Consider the following 17,398-nt stretch of genomic DNA (forward strand, 5'->3'; position numbering starts at 1 on the left):
TATTCGAGGGATAGACACATTCACACAAGGCGTTGCTTGTAGGTGAGAGGGGATTTGCGGGTGGAGGTGGAGGATGGAGAAAAGGAAGACGCCAGGGAGAGTGTGTGAGAGGAGAAAAAAATTATTCGAGTGATGTGATCAAGCAAACATATGGATTAGGCAAGAAGCCAAAGTCGGCTTACCCAGTAGAACCAAAATGATATTCGTGGAAGGGCAGTTCGAGCGATCCCTGGCGCGTCAATCGGAACAAATTGACTATCCCAACGGTCCCTTTTTCGCTTCAAGACGCATTCAGCACAATATTCAGAATCATTGAAGATGATTTCTCGAGAAATACGATCAAATCATAATCGCTCTCACTTCTCGAAGTCTTGTTTGCATCACGTCGTCTTCATGGGCGTTGGCGGTGCGTAATCAACACGTGACCTGATGTGTTGAATGCCTGAAGCATGAGGTGTCTACGGGCCCATCTATGATGGATACCCTAATCAGCTTGACTTGACTTGATAGGATTCAACTCGGTTGGAGCTCTTTTTTATGGACATTACACGAGAGATCATTGGATTAACTGCATAATCATCATTTCATGCAGGCTTACCTAAGGAAATCGTATATGCAATAAGTAACATTAAGGCCGAAATTTTCCTATACACAGCGCCAACCCCAAGGCAATCTCCTATCTTCTCTAAAAAGCGAGCGTCAGTGCATAAATGCAACTATGCGTTCTGACAATTCCAGGTATTCATTTATCTCCAAATTTACAGGCCGAACTGGTCACGCAGACACTTTGCAAACCGAGCAATGGCTTCGTCGATCTTCTCCGACGTTGCAGCGGCGTAAGTCGCGCGGAAGAACATCTTTTCCATGACAGCTGACTTGTCAGCCTTGAACCAGCTGCCGCGAGACAAGAGGACCTGGTTCTCGACGGCGGACAAGAAGATTTCCTCCTCGATGGCCTCGCGGGTCTTTCCGGCGGCGACGCCGGGGTGCTTGCGCCAGTCAATCTCAATCCAGTGCTAAATAATCGTCAGTCCCTTCGTCTTGGTATGTGTGTCTTGATGGTTTACTTACGAACATGCCTGCCGCGGGAGGTACCCAGTAGGCAATCTCGGTAGGCAGATGCTTCTCACAAGAGTGGAGCAGCGCGTCGCGACGGTCGGTGTACTGCAGGCGCAGGTTGATGAGCCAGTCCAGATATCCAGAGTGACCCCAGTGCTCGTCCAAGAGCTTGAACAACACAATCTGAGAGATACCACTGGGGTTCTGGGAGGAGACCTCGAAGTTACGGACAAAACGTTCAATCATCTGTTCAGAGGCAACGATCCAACCAACTCGGGAGCCAGGAGCAACGACCTTCGAGAACGACTCCAGTCGGCACACACGACCGTCAACATCAATACTCAAGAAAGAAGGAACGAGAGACTTGATGAACTCTTCGTGGCTAGCGGGAGGGGGAGGTGCAGCGCCGCCCTGTCCAACATAAGGCTGCATCTGCAAGAAGTAATAAGGTTCGTCCTCGACGATGTAGATATCGTGCTTCTGGGCGACCTTGTAGACAGCCTTGCGGCGTTTAGCTGACTGGGTGGCACCGGTGGGGTTTTGGCCGGTAGGGATGGTGTACAAGACATAAGGCTTGCGTGCGCCACGGGCCTTCTCGTCCCAGTTGCTAAGGATCTCATCCATAGCTTCAGGGATAAGACCTTCCTCGTCAATAGGAAGACCCACGGCCTTCAGACCAAGGGGGAAAGCGGTCTCTGCAGCACTGGCAAACGTATACTCTTCCATGAGAATGTAGTCGCCACGCTCGGTTAGTATGCGAAGTGCTGTATCCCAAGCATAGGTACTACCAGCAGTCATGGTACATTGCCAGTCAGAGTAAGGGGGATTGTGAATAATCTTAAGATATCGTTAGTATTTCTGAAAGCATTGAGGGCCTTTCCCAGATATACCTCAGTGTGCTCGGTGATGAACCGGAGTAGTTGAGCAGCGCCGGTAGCCTGGCCATAGTTGAGCGCAATTTCGAGATCTAATACACAGCCATGTTAGTATTGTGTAGAGTACCAACTGAAGGTTCGAGATAATCACGAACCATAGAGACTTGTTCCTTCCTTAATATCATGCTTTCCGGCACGCACAACCGAGCCAGACTGGCGTGTGGCTTCCGAGGAGAATCCGGGTGGGTTAGGGACCTTGATGTCGATATGTTCAAAGGGGAAGTATTCGGCAGAGGGAAGACCACCACCAAGAGAGATAATCCCTGGATGCAGATGTCAGTCCCGCAGAATTTCCCGAGTAACTGGGTATAAACGAAGGTAATCAGACCTGGGTTCTTGAGGTACTGAGCAGCGGTCTTCAACGTAGAGGCCTAGAATGACATTAGTACAACTATGCAAATGAGATAGAGCCCTTGCCATCAGCACATACCTTGCGGGACTTGGCCTCAATAGAGAGCATGTCTATGTGAATTGTGTCAATTGACGTTCGGGTTTCCCACAAAAAGTATTTCAGACATACGATCGAAGCGCTTGGCCTTTGGCTTGGTATAGCAAGCCTATAACCCCAAACAAGTTGATCAGCACTCCTGCCCATTCGAAACTCCCATATAATCATTCCAACTCCACCAAACCGCGAGTATCATACCGGACTCTTGAACATATCACTGCTGCACGCCGCAGCGACACCAGTGGGCATGTTCGCCACCTTCTCGCGCCATCCTGGGACACCATTGACGGTCAACGGGTCGGGAATAGGCACAGCTGAGGTATCGGTGACCCCCACCATATCAACATCTAGCGGCGCAGGCGGGCTCATGGCGTTGACAGTGTATAGCTTCGGTAGGTTCGGAGGGGTATATCTTTTTGTGTGTTTGGTCGCGTGGCGAGGTAGGTTCGGCGCGAGGAGCTGAAGAGCTGCGGAGCTGGCTAAGTATCCTGAGGGTCGCAGAGCTCAGGTGAAAGGCACACACTTAAGTTCAGGAGAGAAAAGAGTGATACCGGAGTTGGAGCGGCAGTGGAGGCGAATTGGAGGCAGATGGGCGGAATTTACAGCAGCGATATCCACTCGGCAGCGCGGATCCGATTCGGGGACGCATGACTCATCAATGCAGCCCAAATATCCAAACTTTGGAGAAGCTTTTGAGTTGGACGGGCCAGTGGCCATCTTTGCGGTGAGTTTCTGTTATCTAATTCTCCCCGCGCAGGGTTGTTGCTGGTGGACAAAGACGCACTGCAGCTACGCCCTTGTCAGGTGTAGGGCGTAGGGTGTAGGGCGTTGGAGGGGTCCTGATACGATACCATACTGGCAGTGGGTTATCGGCAGGTGCAAATGGGCGGTGTGCGAACTATAATACTGTAATCCGAGGACATTGTCCCCCCGCATAGATAAGGCTATCGCCGGCATCGGCGCGATAAGCTTAATGCGCTTGGACTGTGCGAGAGGAAGTATACGACTACAATAGCAGGTTTTCATCTATTCAAGAAAGTCTTCATTCAACGGTATCAAGAGAACCTACTCTCTAAAGGTTTGAGCGCTCGACATATTTGCCCGCAGTTCCATCCAGCTGTGCCTCCAGGACCGCGCCTTTGCCATTCAACACGCTCTGAATGGCCTCCGGCAGCTTCTGAGCTAACTCAGCAACAGTAGAAGCTCGACCAGCCCACAGCTCGCCACCTGCTGCAGCTTTAGCAATGCCCGAATAATCCGGTGTCGGGGCAAATGAGATGTTCAAATCTTCATTTGTAGCACGCGATCCATCCCCGTTAGGGTGGACTAGTAGCATGCTTCGTCGGGGTGCATTCCATCCCTTGTTGTTCAGCACGATAGTCAGAACAGGGATCTGATACCGCCGTGCGATCCAGTAGACAGATCCAGGAACAGAGAACAAGAAAGTCCCGTCTCCTACAACTTGGACGACAAATTTGCCCTTGCCAGGGCCACCATGTTGCACGTCGGAAGCAAGCTTGATACCCAGGGCACCACCGCCAGACCAACCCAAGCCTCCTCCACCACAGTTGATCCAGGAGTTCGGCAGTGTAGCACCAACCTGATCCGAAACTTGATGGGTGAGCGTCACAGATTCAATTGCCCAGATGGTATCCAAGGGGACACCCTTGCGAACTTGCGCCATCATATAGGAGATATTAAGAGGAGCACTATCGCCACCTGCTGGAACTACCGCCAAATCGGCAATTTCCTTACGGCGTTTCACATAGTCTTGCTCACGCAGTTGGCCCATTGAACTGTTTTCGCTTGAGCTTACAAACTGCTGAAGCGAACTGTTGCTGGCAATATGCTCATTGAGCTGTCTCAGAGCCGTGGCCGAATCAGCACGGAACGTAGCCATGGATGGGATGTAGAACACAGGCATCTGCTGCTTCAATGGATCCACATCAATATGGATAATCTTCGCGGAAGCAGAGGGCTTGAACTGCGTCGGCACCCAAGGCACATCGCAATCGATTACGAGGATGAAATCGGCCGTCTTCACGAGGTCATGTCCGGGGTACCGCAAGCCGAGCCACCCAGGATGATCAGCTGGGAAGCACATATCACTGCCACCAGTGTCCAAGACTCGGATACCCTTGAAATGGTTGGCCAAGGTCACCAGCTCCGTCACTGATTGAGCATTGCGGCCAGTATATCCCACAATCACCAGTGGATTCTTAGCAGCCGCAAGCTCAGCCGTGATCAATTCAATCCCCGAAGGAGGTAGTGCAGTCGGTGCCACGGGGCCCCAATTACTCTGATTGAGCTGATAAGGCTCAATATCCTCCTCCATCACTTCACGAGCTCCCATTAGATAAACAGGGCCCTGGGGATCACTAGTTGCGAATTGCAGTGCTCGGTTGACGATCTGTTTCACATTCTTGCCAGACTTGATCTCCCCTGTATACCGGCAGTATTGCGAGACGATCTGCTTTTGATCGGGGACATCTTGGATCCAATGGATATATTCGGTTCGCGAGCCGCGAGTCTCGCCTTCAATTGTGTAAGGGGAAAGACCCGCAAAGATCAGGACTGGCGCACGTCCGCAGGAAGCATTGTGCACTGCTGCGCCCAGTCCTTGTGTTCCGACATCGACGTGTACGATCACAGCTTGTGGTTTACCGGTCAAGCGAGCGTAGCCATCGGCCATTGAGAGTGCGACCATCTTTACAGCTTGTGTTAGTCTGTACTACATAGTCTCGATGTCTGAATGAAGGGATGGAGGAGTTATGGATGCGGGATGAACCGATCGGTCGTGGGATCATGCATTGATAGACGTACCTCATTGGGACAAGTAATTATTCTCGGGAATTGGTCCCTTTTCTCCTTCTGACCTTTCACCATAGCCTCCAAGATGGAAGGGTGGTCGGAACCGAGGTTGACGAAGACATGGCTTACGCCGCCCTAGTTGATTATCAGCGTCGCACATTGACAGGACTTGAGGTATCACAAACCTCCCAGAGGGCCTCGAAGAAGGCAAAAGATGCAGTATATACCCTATCTTGCCGTTAGTGGGGTACCATAGTAAAGGGTCCGGTCTAACTTACATCACTGTTTTCTCGCGGATTGTGTGAACTCACAACGACAAACACACTGATCTGAAAAAAGCGTTGAGACGAGTGTTAAAAGGTCCAGAGGATCAATTAGCAAAAAAGCGGAGAGCTGCTCGCTGATAAAGCAACAGGTCTGTGGATGGTTCGGAATTGCCTTTCCCCCTCCTCCCGGACAGAAGACCGAGCTCTACAAATGCCAAATGCGGAGGCGTGGGGGCATCCTGCAGCTTGCTCCCCAGTCTACATCAGCCTATCGCCCCAGTTCTTCCACTAAACTTGGTACGCTTTCCCTCGGCAATGCAGCTCCGTAAGCAAATTGCAGCAATTGATCTCATGCAAGCAGCCATGTCGCCTTAGCCTGTAGTGGGGAGATAGGTAGCCTATGCCAGTTTCAGGTAACCAAAGCCGAAATTCAATAAATCCGACTGCTGTCTACACCGATGTTCCGGAGTAAATCCGATGCCTGGGAAAATGGAATCGAATTAAGAATGAACAAACACAGCGAAGGATTTGAAGAGAGTAGTGACCTATATTTCACACTTGGGGATACTCACAAGATTCCTACACAATGTATACGTTACGGATAGTTTCTATTGTAGTGAAAATGAGCCGAAGAGTGTCTAGTGGAAATATTCCGCTATATAGGTATTTCAAGAGCCAAATAGCTGCCCAGGCGATCTCAAGGCAACAAAGCTCTAAGTTGAATTCGACGGTCTTCTTTAGGTTTGCTGGCGAGACGAGATGGAACCTGCATACGACCAACCGATCACCGACATCGCACGCTACATTTTCCACTATGAAATCGACAAAGCAGACGAAAAAGTCTGGGCACGGGCGCGGTTGGCATTACTCGATACTCTAGGCTGTGCCATTGAGACTGCGGCTACCAGCGACGAGTGCCGAAAGCTGCTAGGTCTTACGAGTAAAGACATGATCGTTCCAGATGGATTTCGAGTCCCGGGCACCAATCTACAGGTCGACCCTCTAGAGGGAGCGTTCGATTTTGGAGTGCTTATACGCTACTTGGATCATAATGATGCGTTGGGAGGGGCGGAATGGGGTCATCCATCAGGTATGATGTTTGCCAGGTTATAACTCATGTAAATGTTCAGTCAGATTGAATTTTAGATTGAAGACAATATCGCAACCATCTTGGCTGTTATGGACTGGTCGTCGCGCATGGCAGCCTCGGGACGTCTCGTTCATACAGGACCACCGCTGACCATGCGGACATTATTGATCGCACTGATCAAGGCATATGAGATACAAGGGTGCTACCAAATGCGCAATGCATTCAATGCGTACGGCATCGACCATGTGGTATTGGTCAAACTGGCTTCGGTTGCCGTCGTTTCTTGGCTACTGGGGCTCACAGAAGAGCAGACCATGGCATGCATCTCTCACGTCTGGATGGATGGGCAGCCCACGAGGGTATACAGAGTGCGCGATAATACGATTCCACGGAAAGGTTGGGCTGCAGGAGACGCTGCGCGGAGAGCTGTACAGCTTGCTCTTTATGTCCAAGCGGGCCAGCCAGGTTCGCCGGGAGCTTTGTCCTCCAGACCGTGGGGGTTTTGGGCTCGAACATTTGGAGAAACGGGCTTCCAGTTTGCTCGACCATTTGGTACATGGACAATCCAAAACGTGCTATTCAAGGCCATGCCGGTGGAGGGACATGCCGTATCTGCGGTGGAAGCGGTCCTGCTCCAAATGCGTCGCTGCAAAGAAATAGGATTGTCGAATCCCATGCAAGACATAAAGCGGATCGACTTGCGCACTACGGCCGCAGCCGATTTGATCATCAACAAAAAAGGACCATTGCGCAATGCTGCAGACCGTGATCATTGCATTCAGTACGTTGTTGCTTTGGCATGTTTGAAGGGTAGTGCGCCTGAGGCTGTCGACTATCTCGACACAAGCCCATGGGCGACCAATGAAGATCTGATGTACTTGATGGACAAAATCACGGTTTCACCTGACCCGGTGCTGACCCATGATTATTTGGACCTGGACAAAAAGAGCTTGGGGACGGGTGTCACAATCCATCTCAAGAACCAATCGGTTCTTCCGGAGATACTCGTTGAGTATCCTCTCGGACATGTGCGAAATCCCAGGACGAACGCGTTTCTGGAAGCCAAATTCTCACAAAACATGGCGCGGATGTTCTCTGCGAGAGAAACTGCCCAGATCGCGGGAGCAGTCCACCGTCCTGATCTGCAAGTAACGAGTTTCGTGAATTTGCTTGCGCGTCCGGCAGACCAACCAAAACTGTAAAATAGACAGACACGGAGTCTCTGTGCACTCAAAGGAAATAGTCCAAAACTTTCTTTCTTCAGTCGACCTTGCCAACACCTTTCAGGGTTAGGTATACGTCGGTACCCCAACCCCAAAGACTCTGCACAGCGATGCTCCCACCGAAATACTCTGCGTAAGCTCGACTGAGTGGTAGTCCGTATCCAAGGCCAGCAATGCTGCTTAGATGGCCACCACTGCTAGAGATTGTGTTCAGGGCATCCAAATTGCCATTTTCCGAATTAAAGTCCACGTCCGAGAATGTTGTAAAGCTATATGACCAGATGTGAGGCAGGACTTCCGGAGGAATACCACCACCCCGGTCGCGGATACGAATAGTAATGCTCTGCGACGAGGGATTAGAAGCACCCATTGCTTCACTCGGGTACGCCTCATCATTGGCATCTAGTTGAAAGCCAATGTCGGCGTCGCCTTCGACCGGCGGCTCTTTCCCTGGCACGTCCGGGGCAGCTGCAATAGTCACCTCAATGGGCTCCCGCTCGTTTCCAGATTCGATAGTCGCGCGAAACGCATTCTTCAGCAATTCGGTGATGATGTACTCCACGTGCACTGGAACATGGGCAAACGATGCCTCAGGTTCGCCTCCAATCACGAGTCGTGGACGTACCCCATACTTCAGCTCGCAGATCTCTCCAACAAAATCCTCACACAGACGGATGATACGCGCGGGTTGAATCGCAGTATCAATCACGCCGATATAATTCGAAGGAACTGCATCTTTGGGCGAGCGAGGCTTGGAGCAGTTAGGTGGCTCATCGCTGACTGGCTGAGAAGCAAAATGAAGCGCCAAGTGCTGTTCGGCGATTAATCGAGTACCGATACGCGCACGCAGATGGGTATCCAAGAAACGTGTCACATCTGCGGGGCTGACATATTTCCGACACTCCAGGAATCCTCGGGCGAGAACCGGAATGGTATTTGCATGGGTCTGTACAAGGTCCGCAAGCACGTCGCCGAATTGGTTTTCCTCCTCGAGGGTGGTGATTCGCCTTTGTTGGTATGGGAGAAGGGTGGATAGGGAATGGCGGTAATTTTCGTAGATCTTCGACACGTGAGGGTTGGAAACGACTATGAAAGGCAGATTTCGTAATGCTTGAATTCTGGAGGCAAGCCGTGCGGGGAGCAAGGAGAGAGTGAAATTCGCCGAAGCTAGAAGCGCGTCTTTAGATAGTGGTGGACGCCCATGTCTACCCAAATCAGTCCTTGTCAGCTTTCTTGTTTCGATCTTCATTGTGTAATCATTCATGTGGTGCTCACTTTAACAAGTCTGCTAATGTCAGGGGGCGACGAGGGCTAGCAGCCAGCTGGGCAACCTCATCTCTAGCAACATCTCCAGTTGTTGAGCGCTTGGTCCAATCCCAAGTCTTCTGTGAGGTCGAGGTATGACGGATCAATCGCAATTTCGTGCGTATGAGCCGGGCCTGCCCTCTCGCTGGCATCGCCCATAACACTGTGGCAGCCATTGCGTGCTTTGAGGGGTGGAAGGGGGGAGGTGGGAGAAGCACGGAAATTAGAGGCAACGGGGGCGGTGACGAGGAGATCTGCATGTTGGGGTTGGGGTTGGACCGGATATCCTCGGCCCCGATGGCCCTGACAGGTTTACACGGCAAACCCCCTCTTCCATTTCCGGAGATGGAAAGTAAATAATGATGGACTTTGATTCCCTAGTCTACATATTGATTGGATTACACCAGCCTTATATGGCTTGCTGAACGCGAGCATTATATATTCTAAAGTGGACCCCCGCCGATGACGTCGACAGAAATCCCCCGAATGACATACAAAATTGAACTATTTACCACTACGAACTAAAACGGATTTCTCCGATTTCCATGTAATTCGTTACTTCATTGTTAATCTGCGGAAGGAGTAATCATCCCCGCAGTCAAGGCCGCTGGCTGGATAATAATATGTACATCAAGGAAGTCGTGGAGCAGCCGAGCGTAGGCCATTTGGTATCAAATCATGGCGCCGAAGCAAAAGACCCTCGACTACCTACTGAGGCTGAGTCGTGTGGTCACTCGGCTGGACATAGCTACATACGCTTGGGCATGGTCCATTTACTGGGTCTTGACCTCGGCATCTTTCTCGACGTGGACGTGGTCGTTGGACTCCAGGGTATCGACGTGGTCATCAGGGAACTCGACACTAGAAGGAGATGAAGTGTTAGCGTTGAATCTAACAAGAGAGAGTAAATATGCCCAAAGAAGTATAATGTCGTGACGGGTGACGAACACGAAGCCCTTGATCAGGCTGTACTCATGCTGGATAGTACCGCCCTTGCCAATAGCCTCCTCCTTGGCACTAACGAACGGGACTTGAATTAGCGGAGAGTTTATTTGGACTTGGTGTGATTATGGGGAACCAACGCTTCAAGCTTTTCCGGAGAGGCGTCGGGCTTCAGAGTGACCTAGGCACCATTAATGTTAGCCGGAGAAAGGACATATCGAAGTAGACTAGTAGTCGCATACGTTGTATGAGAGAGGCATGATTGTTGAGGGAAGTAGAAAAAACGGGAAGTTGATCTAGTGAAGTGTGGTGGCAGGCAGGAAACGTAGGATGCTGGAAAGACGGATGAGTGGAAGTGGAAAGAGGAGAAGAGCTGAGCTAAGATGGCGGAGATAAGGTAAGTGGATGGGTAGGTGGAGGGGGAGGGGGCGATGGTTTTATACTGGTGGGACACCCCTCGACTGATAAGAGGACGTGGCTTTGCTGGTGTCTTACGCCATTTGTTTAGCTTTACAAGGACCTTGGACACGCCCTGTTTCTACCATTTCTATCGGCTCTACCGTTTATGGCCCGTCCCTGGCAGCCGAAACGCAATCGATTTTGCAAATTATGATTGGAAAGATGTTACACCACAGTAGCCCTCCGTAGTGGCTGGCTTTTAAAGGTGTCGTGAATATCTACTCCGTTTTCCTTTTCGCGTTACAGACTTGCCAGGCAGCCGTGCCCGATGAATGAGATAGTAGATTGACGAGACGGATGACTCATTGGAGGGAGGCTCATGCGCCCCTTGCGCCACCCTAGTGCAGATTGCAGATTTTTGAGGCCTCTTCAGCTACGGGTCACAGATTGACAATAGACACGATAAATCTCGGCGTCGATGTAACAATGCAGCGATGACGCTATTGCTCCCGCCAAACGCGGGGCAGGTCACGTGGTGATACTGCAAGTCATTTCCGGATGGCGCGACGGATTGTTGATCCATTATTTACTCCTAAACGGTCTTTATTTCATTGCAATTGACATTTGCATTTGTATATGATAATGTTTTGAAGAAGAATGATCTTTCAAGTTGTGGCGGGCTACTTATAGCCCAACATATCCGTCTTGATCCCGCTTAGGCATGTTCATTCCGTGCATCCCCTTGTATGCAGGGCTCTCCGGTGCCTTCCACCCATCCAGAATCGTCTTCTCGTCCGCCAATTGATACACTTCAACGCCCAGAGGCCGGCAAGTGGCTCCCATTTCACCCTCCTTGTCGTCCCAGCCCCATTCGGACAGGTCGCCTATAAAGTTCTGGTCAGTAGCTTTTCCAATGTAGTGCTGGTGGGGAAGGATTGAAACATACCACCGGGGCATGCAGATAGCGCGCAGAGAACATCCACCTCGGCAAAGAACTCAAAATACTCCCCTGGCTTGGCGGGGGAGGTCTCCATGAAGTATCGCCCTTGTTCATCCAGTCCAGTTACTTGGAAGACGTTTAACACATCGTGAACATCAAGCTCCGTCAAACCATAGGGCACCACTGATCGGGTCAAGTTGGAGTGGCAGTGGAAGTCGAACGTCTCACCGCCCATCAGGAGGTTCACGTAAGGATCGCAGCGAGTACCCATCAAGTCATGCACTCGGCCTCCAAATTGCGTAGTGCCAAAGACCACCTCGGGCTTGCGCTTCCCATCTGCACCCAGCACGTCATGCAACTGCCCGCCATTAAGCGAGTCGCCGGTAATGCTCACCAGGGGCCGCAGATATGGAAGGTTGGACCACAAGCGATCACCGACGGAGACGTGAGATGCGTGGATTTGACGGGTACGTGCAGCCCACATCCGTTCTCGCGGGTTGTTTGCGTTCCAAATGTTCAAGTCGCCGACTTGCGGTCCCTTGGGCGTCGTCAGGCGACAAATGTGACCAGCAGGCACAGTCCATGCCTGGCCTGAGCATGGTCGGATCGTGAATGACTCTTTAGGGATTCGGGCGGCAGGGTCCGATGCGGTCTTGGAGATCCTCTGGTAGACCTCAGATGTCGCATGGATGCCAGAGTCCGGTGCGGAGTCATAGGCCGGGGGAGGTCGACGAGCGGTTGTCATTTTGAAGTATATCCTTGTAGTCTGTTCAGGAAAACGGTTGCGCCGTGAGTAAAAGTGCCTTTAACACCGGATACTAACCATAAGACCTCCTAATATCCCGGGCCGGGGTAAGCAATCCATTATATAATAAGCTCTACAAGCTCGGAGGATTGCCGTTATCTAGGATCCATCCTTTGGGGGCTTGCCCCGCATAGTGTAGAGCCGAGAAGGCTCGCCAAAAAGGTCAGACAATCGCCTTGACCTGCCTAAATTGCCCCAGATGAATAGAGCAGAGCACTGAATCTGGACTAAGTCAATGATAAGTCGGCTTGTCAACTCCGATCTCCCCACTTTAGTGGTTTTGAAGCCATAAGATCCCAAAGAGATCTAAATACATCGGGCCGATGGGAGCCTTATCGCGTTTGGAGATGACCAGAGCGATAAGAGAATGGGATTGGAGTCTCCTGCCTGAATGCCTCAGGCTTTAAGGCCAGTACCAGCTCCCCGACGCTAAACTAAACGTGGAAACACTTTTTTTTGAGCGGCCCCATATTCTTCCGCCCCGAAATAATAATTTTGGGCCAGTTCAAGTCGCAGTTCGCAGTAGTCGGCTTGTCGTCAGAACTTCAGTCCCTGGAATTATAGCGGGACAGAAGCTGTGAGGTCTGTGGCCTCTTTATCTCCATCATGGAGCAGCAGTCGAATAGGGCGCATCGCCCCGCGAAGGAGAAGAAGAAGTTTGAAGGTACGCCTCCAGAACGCTTCCGAGATGGAATCTGCGGAGATTGCTTTTGCGTCCCGGTTGAAAGTCTGCAACGCATACTGATGATGTGACTGCTATAGGGCAAAATCCAAAGGCCTTTGCGTATTCCAACCCTGGAAAACTCAATAAGCAGGCTGCCCGATCTCACGATGTACGTTTACAAGCCACTCGAATCCATTGTGCTGGCATGCAAAAGCTGACTCTAATTGCTGCTTTTAGGTCAAGGAAAAGAGATTGCATGTCCCTCAGGTGGATCGTATGCCCGAGGAGGCTCCTCCGACGGTCGTCGCCATCGTTGGACCTTCAGGTGTAAGTTCTAACCTCCAATCGGTAGTCGAGGGTCGTAATCTGACCAGCAATCTTTTCTTTACATGTACAGGTCGGCAAGACAACCCTTCTCAAGTCCTTGATCCGTCGCTACACCAAGCAGACTCTGAGCTCGCCGCAAGGTCCGCTTACTGTGGTCACCACCAAGCGCAAGCGCCTCACGTTTTTGGAATGTCCCTTCGATTCCCTCGCCGCTATGATCGATGTAGCCAAGATCGCCGATATCGTCCTGCTTATGATCGACGGAAACTACGGATTCGAGATGGAAACTATGGAATTCTTGAACGCACTGTCTACCAGCGGTATGCCTGGTAACGTTTTCGGTATTCTCACCCATCTCGACCTTTTCAAGAAGCAAAGCACACTGCGCATGACGAAGAAGCGCCTGAAGCACCGTTTCTGGAGTGAGCTGTACCAGGGCGCGAAGCTCTTCTATCTCTCCGGTGTTATTAACGGCCGCTACCCCGACCGTGAAGTTCACAACCTTTCGCGATTCTTGTCCGTCATGAAGAACCCGCGTCCACTTATCTGGCGTAACTCTCATCCTTATGCGCTTGCCGATCGCTTCTTGGATATCACCCCTCCCACTCAGATCGAAGAGAACCCCAAGTGCGATCGTACCATTGCGCTGTATGGTTACCTCCGAGGTACCAATTTCCCAGCCCAGGGCGCACGAGTTCACGTTCCTGGTGTCGGCGATCTTACAGTCTCCGGTATCGAAGGACTTCCCGACCCGTGCCCGACTCCCTATATGGATCAGCAGATCGCCAAGGCCACTGGAAAGTCTTCAAGGCGTAAGCTGGGTGAGAAGCAGAAGCTGCTGTTTGCTCCCATGTCCGATGTTGGTGGTGTCTTGGTTGATAAGGACGCCGTCTATATTGATGTTAAGACTAACACCTTTGACCGTGATTCTGATGAGGAGTCTGATGATGAGAACCGCGGACTTGGAGAGCAGCTGGTGGTTGGCTTGCAAGGCGAACGACGATTGCTTGGTGAGGCCGATGAAGGTATTCGTCTTTTCCGTGGCGGTGAAAAGATCGCCCAGGGAGAGGAAGCTGAGGAATCTGGCCGGAAACACAAACGTCATGCCCGGATTGCTGACGGGGAGCGTGTCACTGAGCTCGACTCCGATGATGAGGAGGGTCTCGAAAGCGGTGAGGAGGACGATGAAGAACTCGGAGACGACCAAGATGAGGATGACGACTTCAGTGGCGACGAGGAAGACGAGATCGATGTCTCAGCGCCGGCCGACTTCGAATCGAGCTTCAAGGAGCGTCAGAATGGCAATTCCAACCGCGAGTATGGAGACGTTGCTTTCGCTGACAGCGACTCTGATCTCGGTTCCATTTCATCAGTCGATGATCAAGAGCTGGATAGTGGGGATGAAGACGAAGATGAGGAGGATGACGAGGACGAGGACGACGAGGATGATGAGGGCAATGCTCGGTGGAAGGACAACATGTTGGCCAATGCTAAGGCTCTTCACGGAAAGCGCCCAGCATTCCGTGTCAATGATCTGTCTCGCATGATTTACGATGAGTCAATCACTCCTGTCGACGTTGTCCAGATGTGGCGCGGTGTTGAAGACGAGGATGAGGGCCAGGAGTCCGACATCGAAGCCAATGAAGATGGCGAGGATTTCTTCAAGAAGACCGATAACGAGAAGCGGGATCAGGCTGACTTCCGTGCCGTCCCCGAATACGACTACGAAGAGCTGGAGCGAAAGTGGCGAGATGAGGAGTTGATTGAGTCTCTGAAACGTCGCTTCGTCACTGGCAAGCTTGGTGGCGGTGGTTCGGATGACGATCTTGAAGATGGAGACCTGGACGACCTTGATTCAGATGACGAGGGCGATGGTGCTTTCGAGGATCTGGAAACGGGCGAGGTTTTTGATGGATTTGATGATGACGAAGACAAAGACGGTGATGAAGATGAAGAGGAGGGCGAAGAAAAGGAACCCGAAGGCCCTGTCGATCTCGACGCAGAGCGTGAGCGCAATGCCAAGAGGAAGGAAGAGCTGAAGCTTCGCTTCGAGGAAGAGGACCGTGAAGGTTTTGCCAATGCCAAAGATGGCAAACGAGACGGCCTCGAGGGCGAATTCGGCGAAGACGATTGGTACGACCTGCAGAAGGCGAAGATGCAGAAGCAGCTTGATATCAACCGTGCCGAGTTTGACGAACTCGACCCGGCCTCTCGTGCTCGCGCTGAAGGCTACAAGGCTGGAACTTATGCCCGAATTGTCCTCGAGAACGTGCCCTACGAGTTCGCCTCGAAGTTCAACCCTCGCTTCCCTGTTATCGTCGGTGGTCTCGCTCCTACAGAGGATCGCTTCGGATACGTGCAGATCCGCATCAAGCGACACCGCTGGCACAAGAAGATCCTGAAGAGCAACGACCCGCTGATCTTCTCGCTGGGATGGCGTCGATTCCAATCATTGCCTATCTACAGTACTTCAGACAGTCGAACCCGTAACCGCATGCTCAAGTATACACCTGAGCACATGCATTGTTTCGGTGTATTCTACGGTCCCCTCGTTGCTCCCAACACTGGTTTCTGCTGTGTCCAGTCATTCTCCAACAAGAACCCTGGCTTCCGCATTGCCGCGACCGGTGTCGTTCTGAGCGTGGACGAACACACGGAGATTGTCAAGAAGCTGAAGCTTACTGGTGTTCCTTACAAGATCTTCAAGAATACCGCCTTCATCAAGGACATGTTCAACTCCTCCCTCGAGATTGCCAAGTTCGAGGGTGCATCCATCAAGACAGTTTCGGGTATTCGTGGTCAGATCAAGAGGGCCTTGAGCAAACCCGAAGGCTACTTCCGTGCGACATTCGAGGACAAGATCTTGATGAGTGACATCGTGTTCCTACGCGCCTGGTACCCCATCAAGCCCCACCGCTTCTACAACCCCGTCACCAACTTGCTCGACCAGGAGGAGGGTAGTGCCGCTGACAGTGGCTGGCAAGGCATGCGACTCACCGGTGAAGTTCGTCGGGACCAGGGCATCCCCACCCCCTGAATAAGGATTCCGCATACCGCAAGATCGAGCGTCAAGAGCGTCACTTCAACCCTCTTCGTGTGCCGAAGCAGCTGGCTGCCGAACTCCCCTTCAAGTCGCAGATCACCAAGATGAAAAAGCACACCGACAAGACGTACATGCAGAAGCGTGCCGTCGTTCTCGGTGGCGAGGAGAAGAAGGCTCGCGATCTCATGCAGAAGTTGACTACTATGCGTAACGAGAAGCAAGCTAAGCGTGCAGCTAAGCAAGAGGAGCGCCGCAAGGTCTACCGTGCTAAGGTCGCCGATAGTTTGGAGAAGAAGGCTGCTCGTGAGAAGCGGGAGCGCGATGATTACTGGCGCCGTGAAGGCAAGAAGCGCAAGAATGATGATGAGTCTGGCGGTGGCGGTGGTAAGAAGCGCAGGTGATCGAGATGTTAGTTTTGTATATGCCTCGGACGGGCATGGATATCCTTTACTTTGCATAGATGGCGTTCGTGCACCAAAAATAAAACGCTTGTATATGATTTCTGACATACATCTCTCTAAGAATTAAGCCCTTTTTCTTTTAAGACTTGACTGAACAGGAGAGTTTTTCCACCTCTGTATTGCTCTCGAAAAAAATAGAGAGATCCGGAATCCATTAGTGTCTAGGTATTACTATATTGAAATAGCTAGACTTTTGACCTTTATTAAACACAATAGATACTAAGTACTGTAGACTGAGTAGCATCTGGATTTAGAAACACCTTCGGGGGTTTCTATCAACTCCTGATCATATGGTAAAACTTTTTAACGCTGACGACGCGTCCTCTAAGCGAGCTAGCTATACGAATACCAGGGATTGAATGCAAGAAGTCCCATGGACGTGTCTTGGCTCCGCTCCTAGTTCAATTCTTGCGTTTCACCGTGCACAATTAAACGCCACCGCGTTCGTTAGCCCTTTAATATGAAACCACCACTTGTCTCCGAAGTGCCGCCGGGGATGGAGCCCCTGGACCAAGTGGGCCCAACGCACCGTTTTTGATCTTTCTGTGGAACTTGTAAGCTCAAGCTATGTCATCTGCACCGGTTGCTCTAATCGCCGGAGATATAATGTACCTTTATCCAGGGGCTCGGCAATGCCATTGGTGGACTTGAGGGTCAAATTAAGCCAACTTATCCGAAAT

The 17,398-nt window shown here is 51.4% G+C and overlaps 7 protein-coding genes across 7 annotated transcripts; 2 read left to right on the top strand and 5 right to left on the bottom strand.

Annotated features, from left to right (window-relative positions):
- Nucleotides 1–758: 758 nt before the first annotated feature.
- On the bottom strand, nt 759–2,811 carry N7496_002883 (aminotransferase-like domain-containing protein; the record flags this gene model as incomplete). The annotated part of the gene is made up of 8 exons (XM_056695814.1): nt 759–1,016; nt 1,072–1,896; nt 1,950–2,026; nt 2,090–2,257; nt 2,323–2,365; nt 2,425–2,456; nt 2,515–2,551; nt 2,641–2,811. 8 exons carry the CDS (start codon nt 2,809–2,811, stop codon nt 759–761), a joined length of 1,611 nt encoding a protein of 536 aa, XP_056558026.1.
- A 703-nt stretch (nt 2,812–3,514) lies between these two features.
- On the bottom strand, nt 3,515–5,480 carry N7496_002884 (uncharacterized protein; the record flags this gene model as incomplete). Its single annotated transcript, XM_056695815.1, has 3 exons — nt 3,515–5,173; nt 5,266–5,388; nt 5,439–5,480. Coding segments are annotated over 3 exons (1,824 nt in total), but the record flags the coding sequence as incomplete, so codon positions are not given.
- Nucleotides 5,481–6,278: 798 nt separating this feature from the next.
- Nucleotides 6,279–7,811, top strand: N7496_002885 (putative 2-methylcitrate dehydratase (PrpD); the record flags this gene model as incomplete). The annotated part of the gene is made up of 2 exons (XM_056695816.1): nt 6,279–6,609; nt 6,673–7,811. The coding sequence occupies 2 exons, from the start codon at nt 6,279–6,281 to the stop codon at nt 7,809–7,811; spliced, it is 1,470 nt and encodes a 489-aa protein (XP_056558028.1).
- A 58-nt stretch (nt 7,812–7,869) lies between these two features.
- N7496_002886 (alpha-ketoacid dehydrogenase kinase family protein) lies at nt 7,870–9,397 on the bottom strand (the record flags this gene model as incomplete). The annotated part of the gene is made up of 2 exons (XM_056695817.1): nt 7,870–9,037; nt 9,108–9,397. The coding sequence occupies 2 exons, from the start codon at nt 9,395–9,397 to the stop codon at nt 7,870–7,872; spliced, it is 1,458 nt and encodes a 485-aa protein (XP_056558029.1).
- Nucleotides 9,398–9,910: 513 nt separating this feature from the next.
- N7496_002887 (uncharacterized protein) lies at nt 9,911–10,339 on the bottom strand (the record flags this gene model as incomplete). Its single annotated transcript, XM_056695818.1, has 3 exons — nt 9,911–10,154; nt 10,220–10,260; nt 10,322–10,339. The coding sequence occupies 3 exons, from the start codon at nt 10,337–10,339 to the stop codon at nt 9,911–9,913; spliced, it is 303 nt and encodes a 100-aa protein (XP_056558030.1).
- An 823-nt stretch (nt 10,340–11,162) lies between these two features.
- Nucleotides 11,163–12,163, bottom strand: N7496_002888 (urea carboxylase-associated family protein; the record flags this gene model as incomplete). The annotated part of the gene is made up of 2 exons (XM_056695819.1): nt 11,163–11,362; nt 11,425–12,163. The coding sequence occupies 2 exons, from the start codon at nt 12,161–12,163 to the stop codon at nt 11,163–11,165; spliced, it is 939 nt and encodes a 312-aa protein (XP_056558031.1).
- A 666-nt stretch (nt 12,164–12,829) lies between these two features.
- On the top strand, nt 12,830–16,658 carry N7496_002889 (GTPase BMS1; the record flags this gene model as incomplete). Its single annotated transcript, XM_056695820.1, has 5 exons — nt 12,830–12,887; nt 12,986–13,056; nt 13,125–13,214; nt 13,285–16,218; nt 16,257–16,658. The coding sequence occupies 5 exons, from the start codon at nt 12,830–12,832 to the stop codon at nt 16,656–16,658; spliced, it is 3,555 nt and encodes a 1,184-aa protein (XP_056558032.1).
- Nucleotides 16,659–17,398: the final 740 nt, after the last annotated feature.

This window comes from Penicillium cataractarum (genome assembly GCF_028827025.1).
Source record: "Penicillium cataractarum strain IBT 29864 chromosome Unknown utg000002l, whole genome shotgun sequence".
Lineage (NCBI taxonomy): Eukaryota > Fungi > Ascomycota > Eurotiomycetes > Eurotiales > Aspergillaceae > Penicillium > Penicillium cataractarum.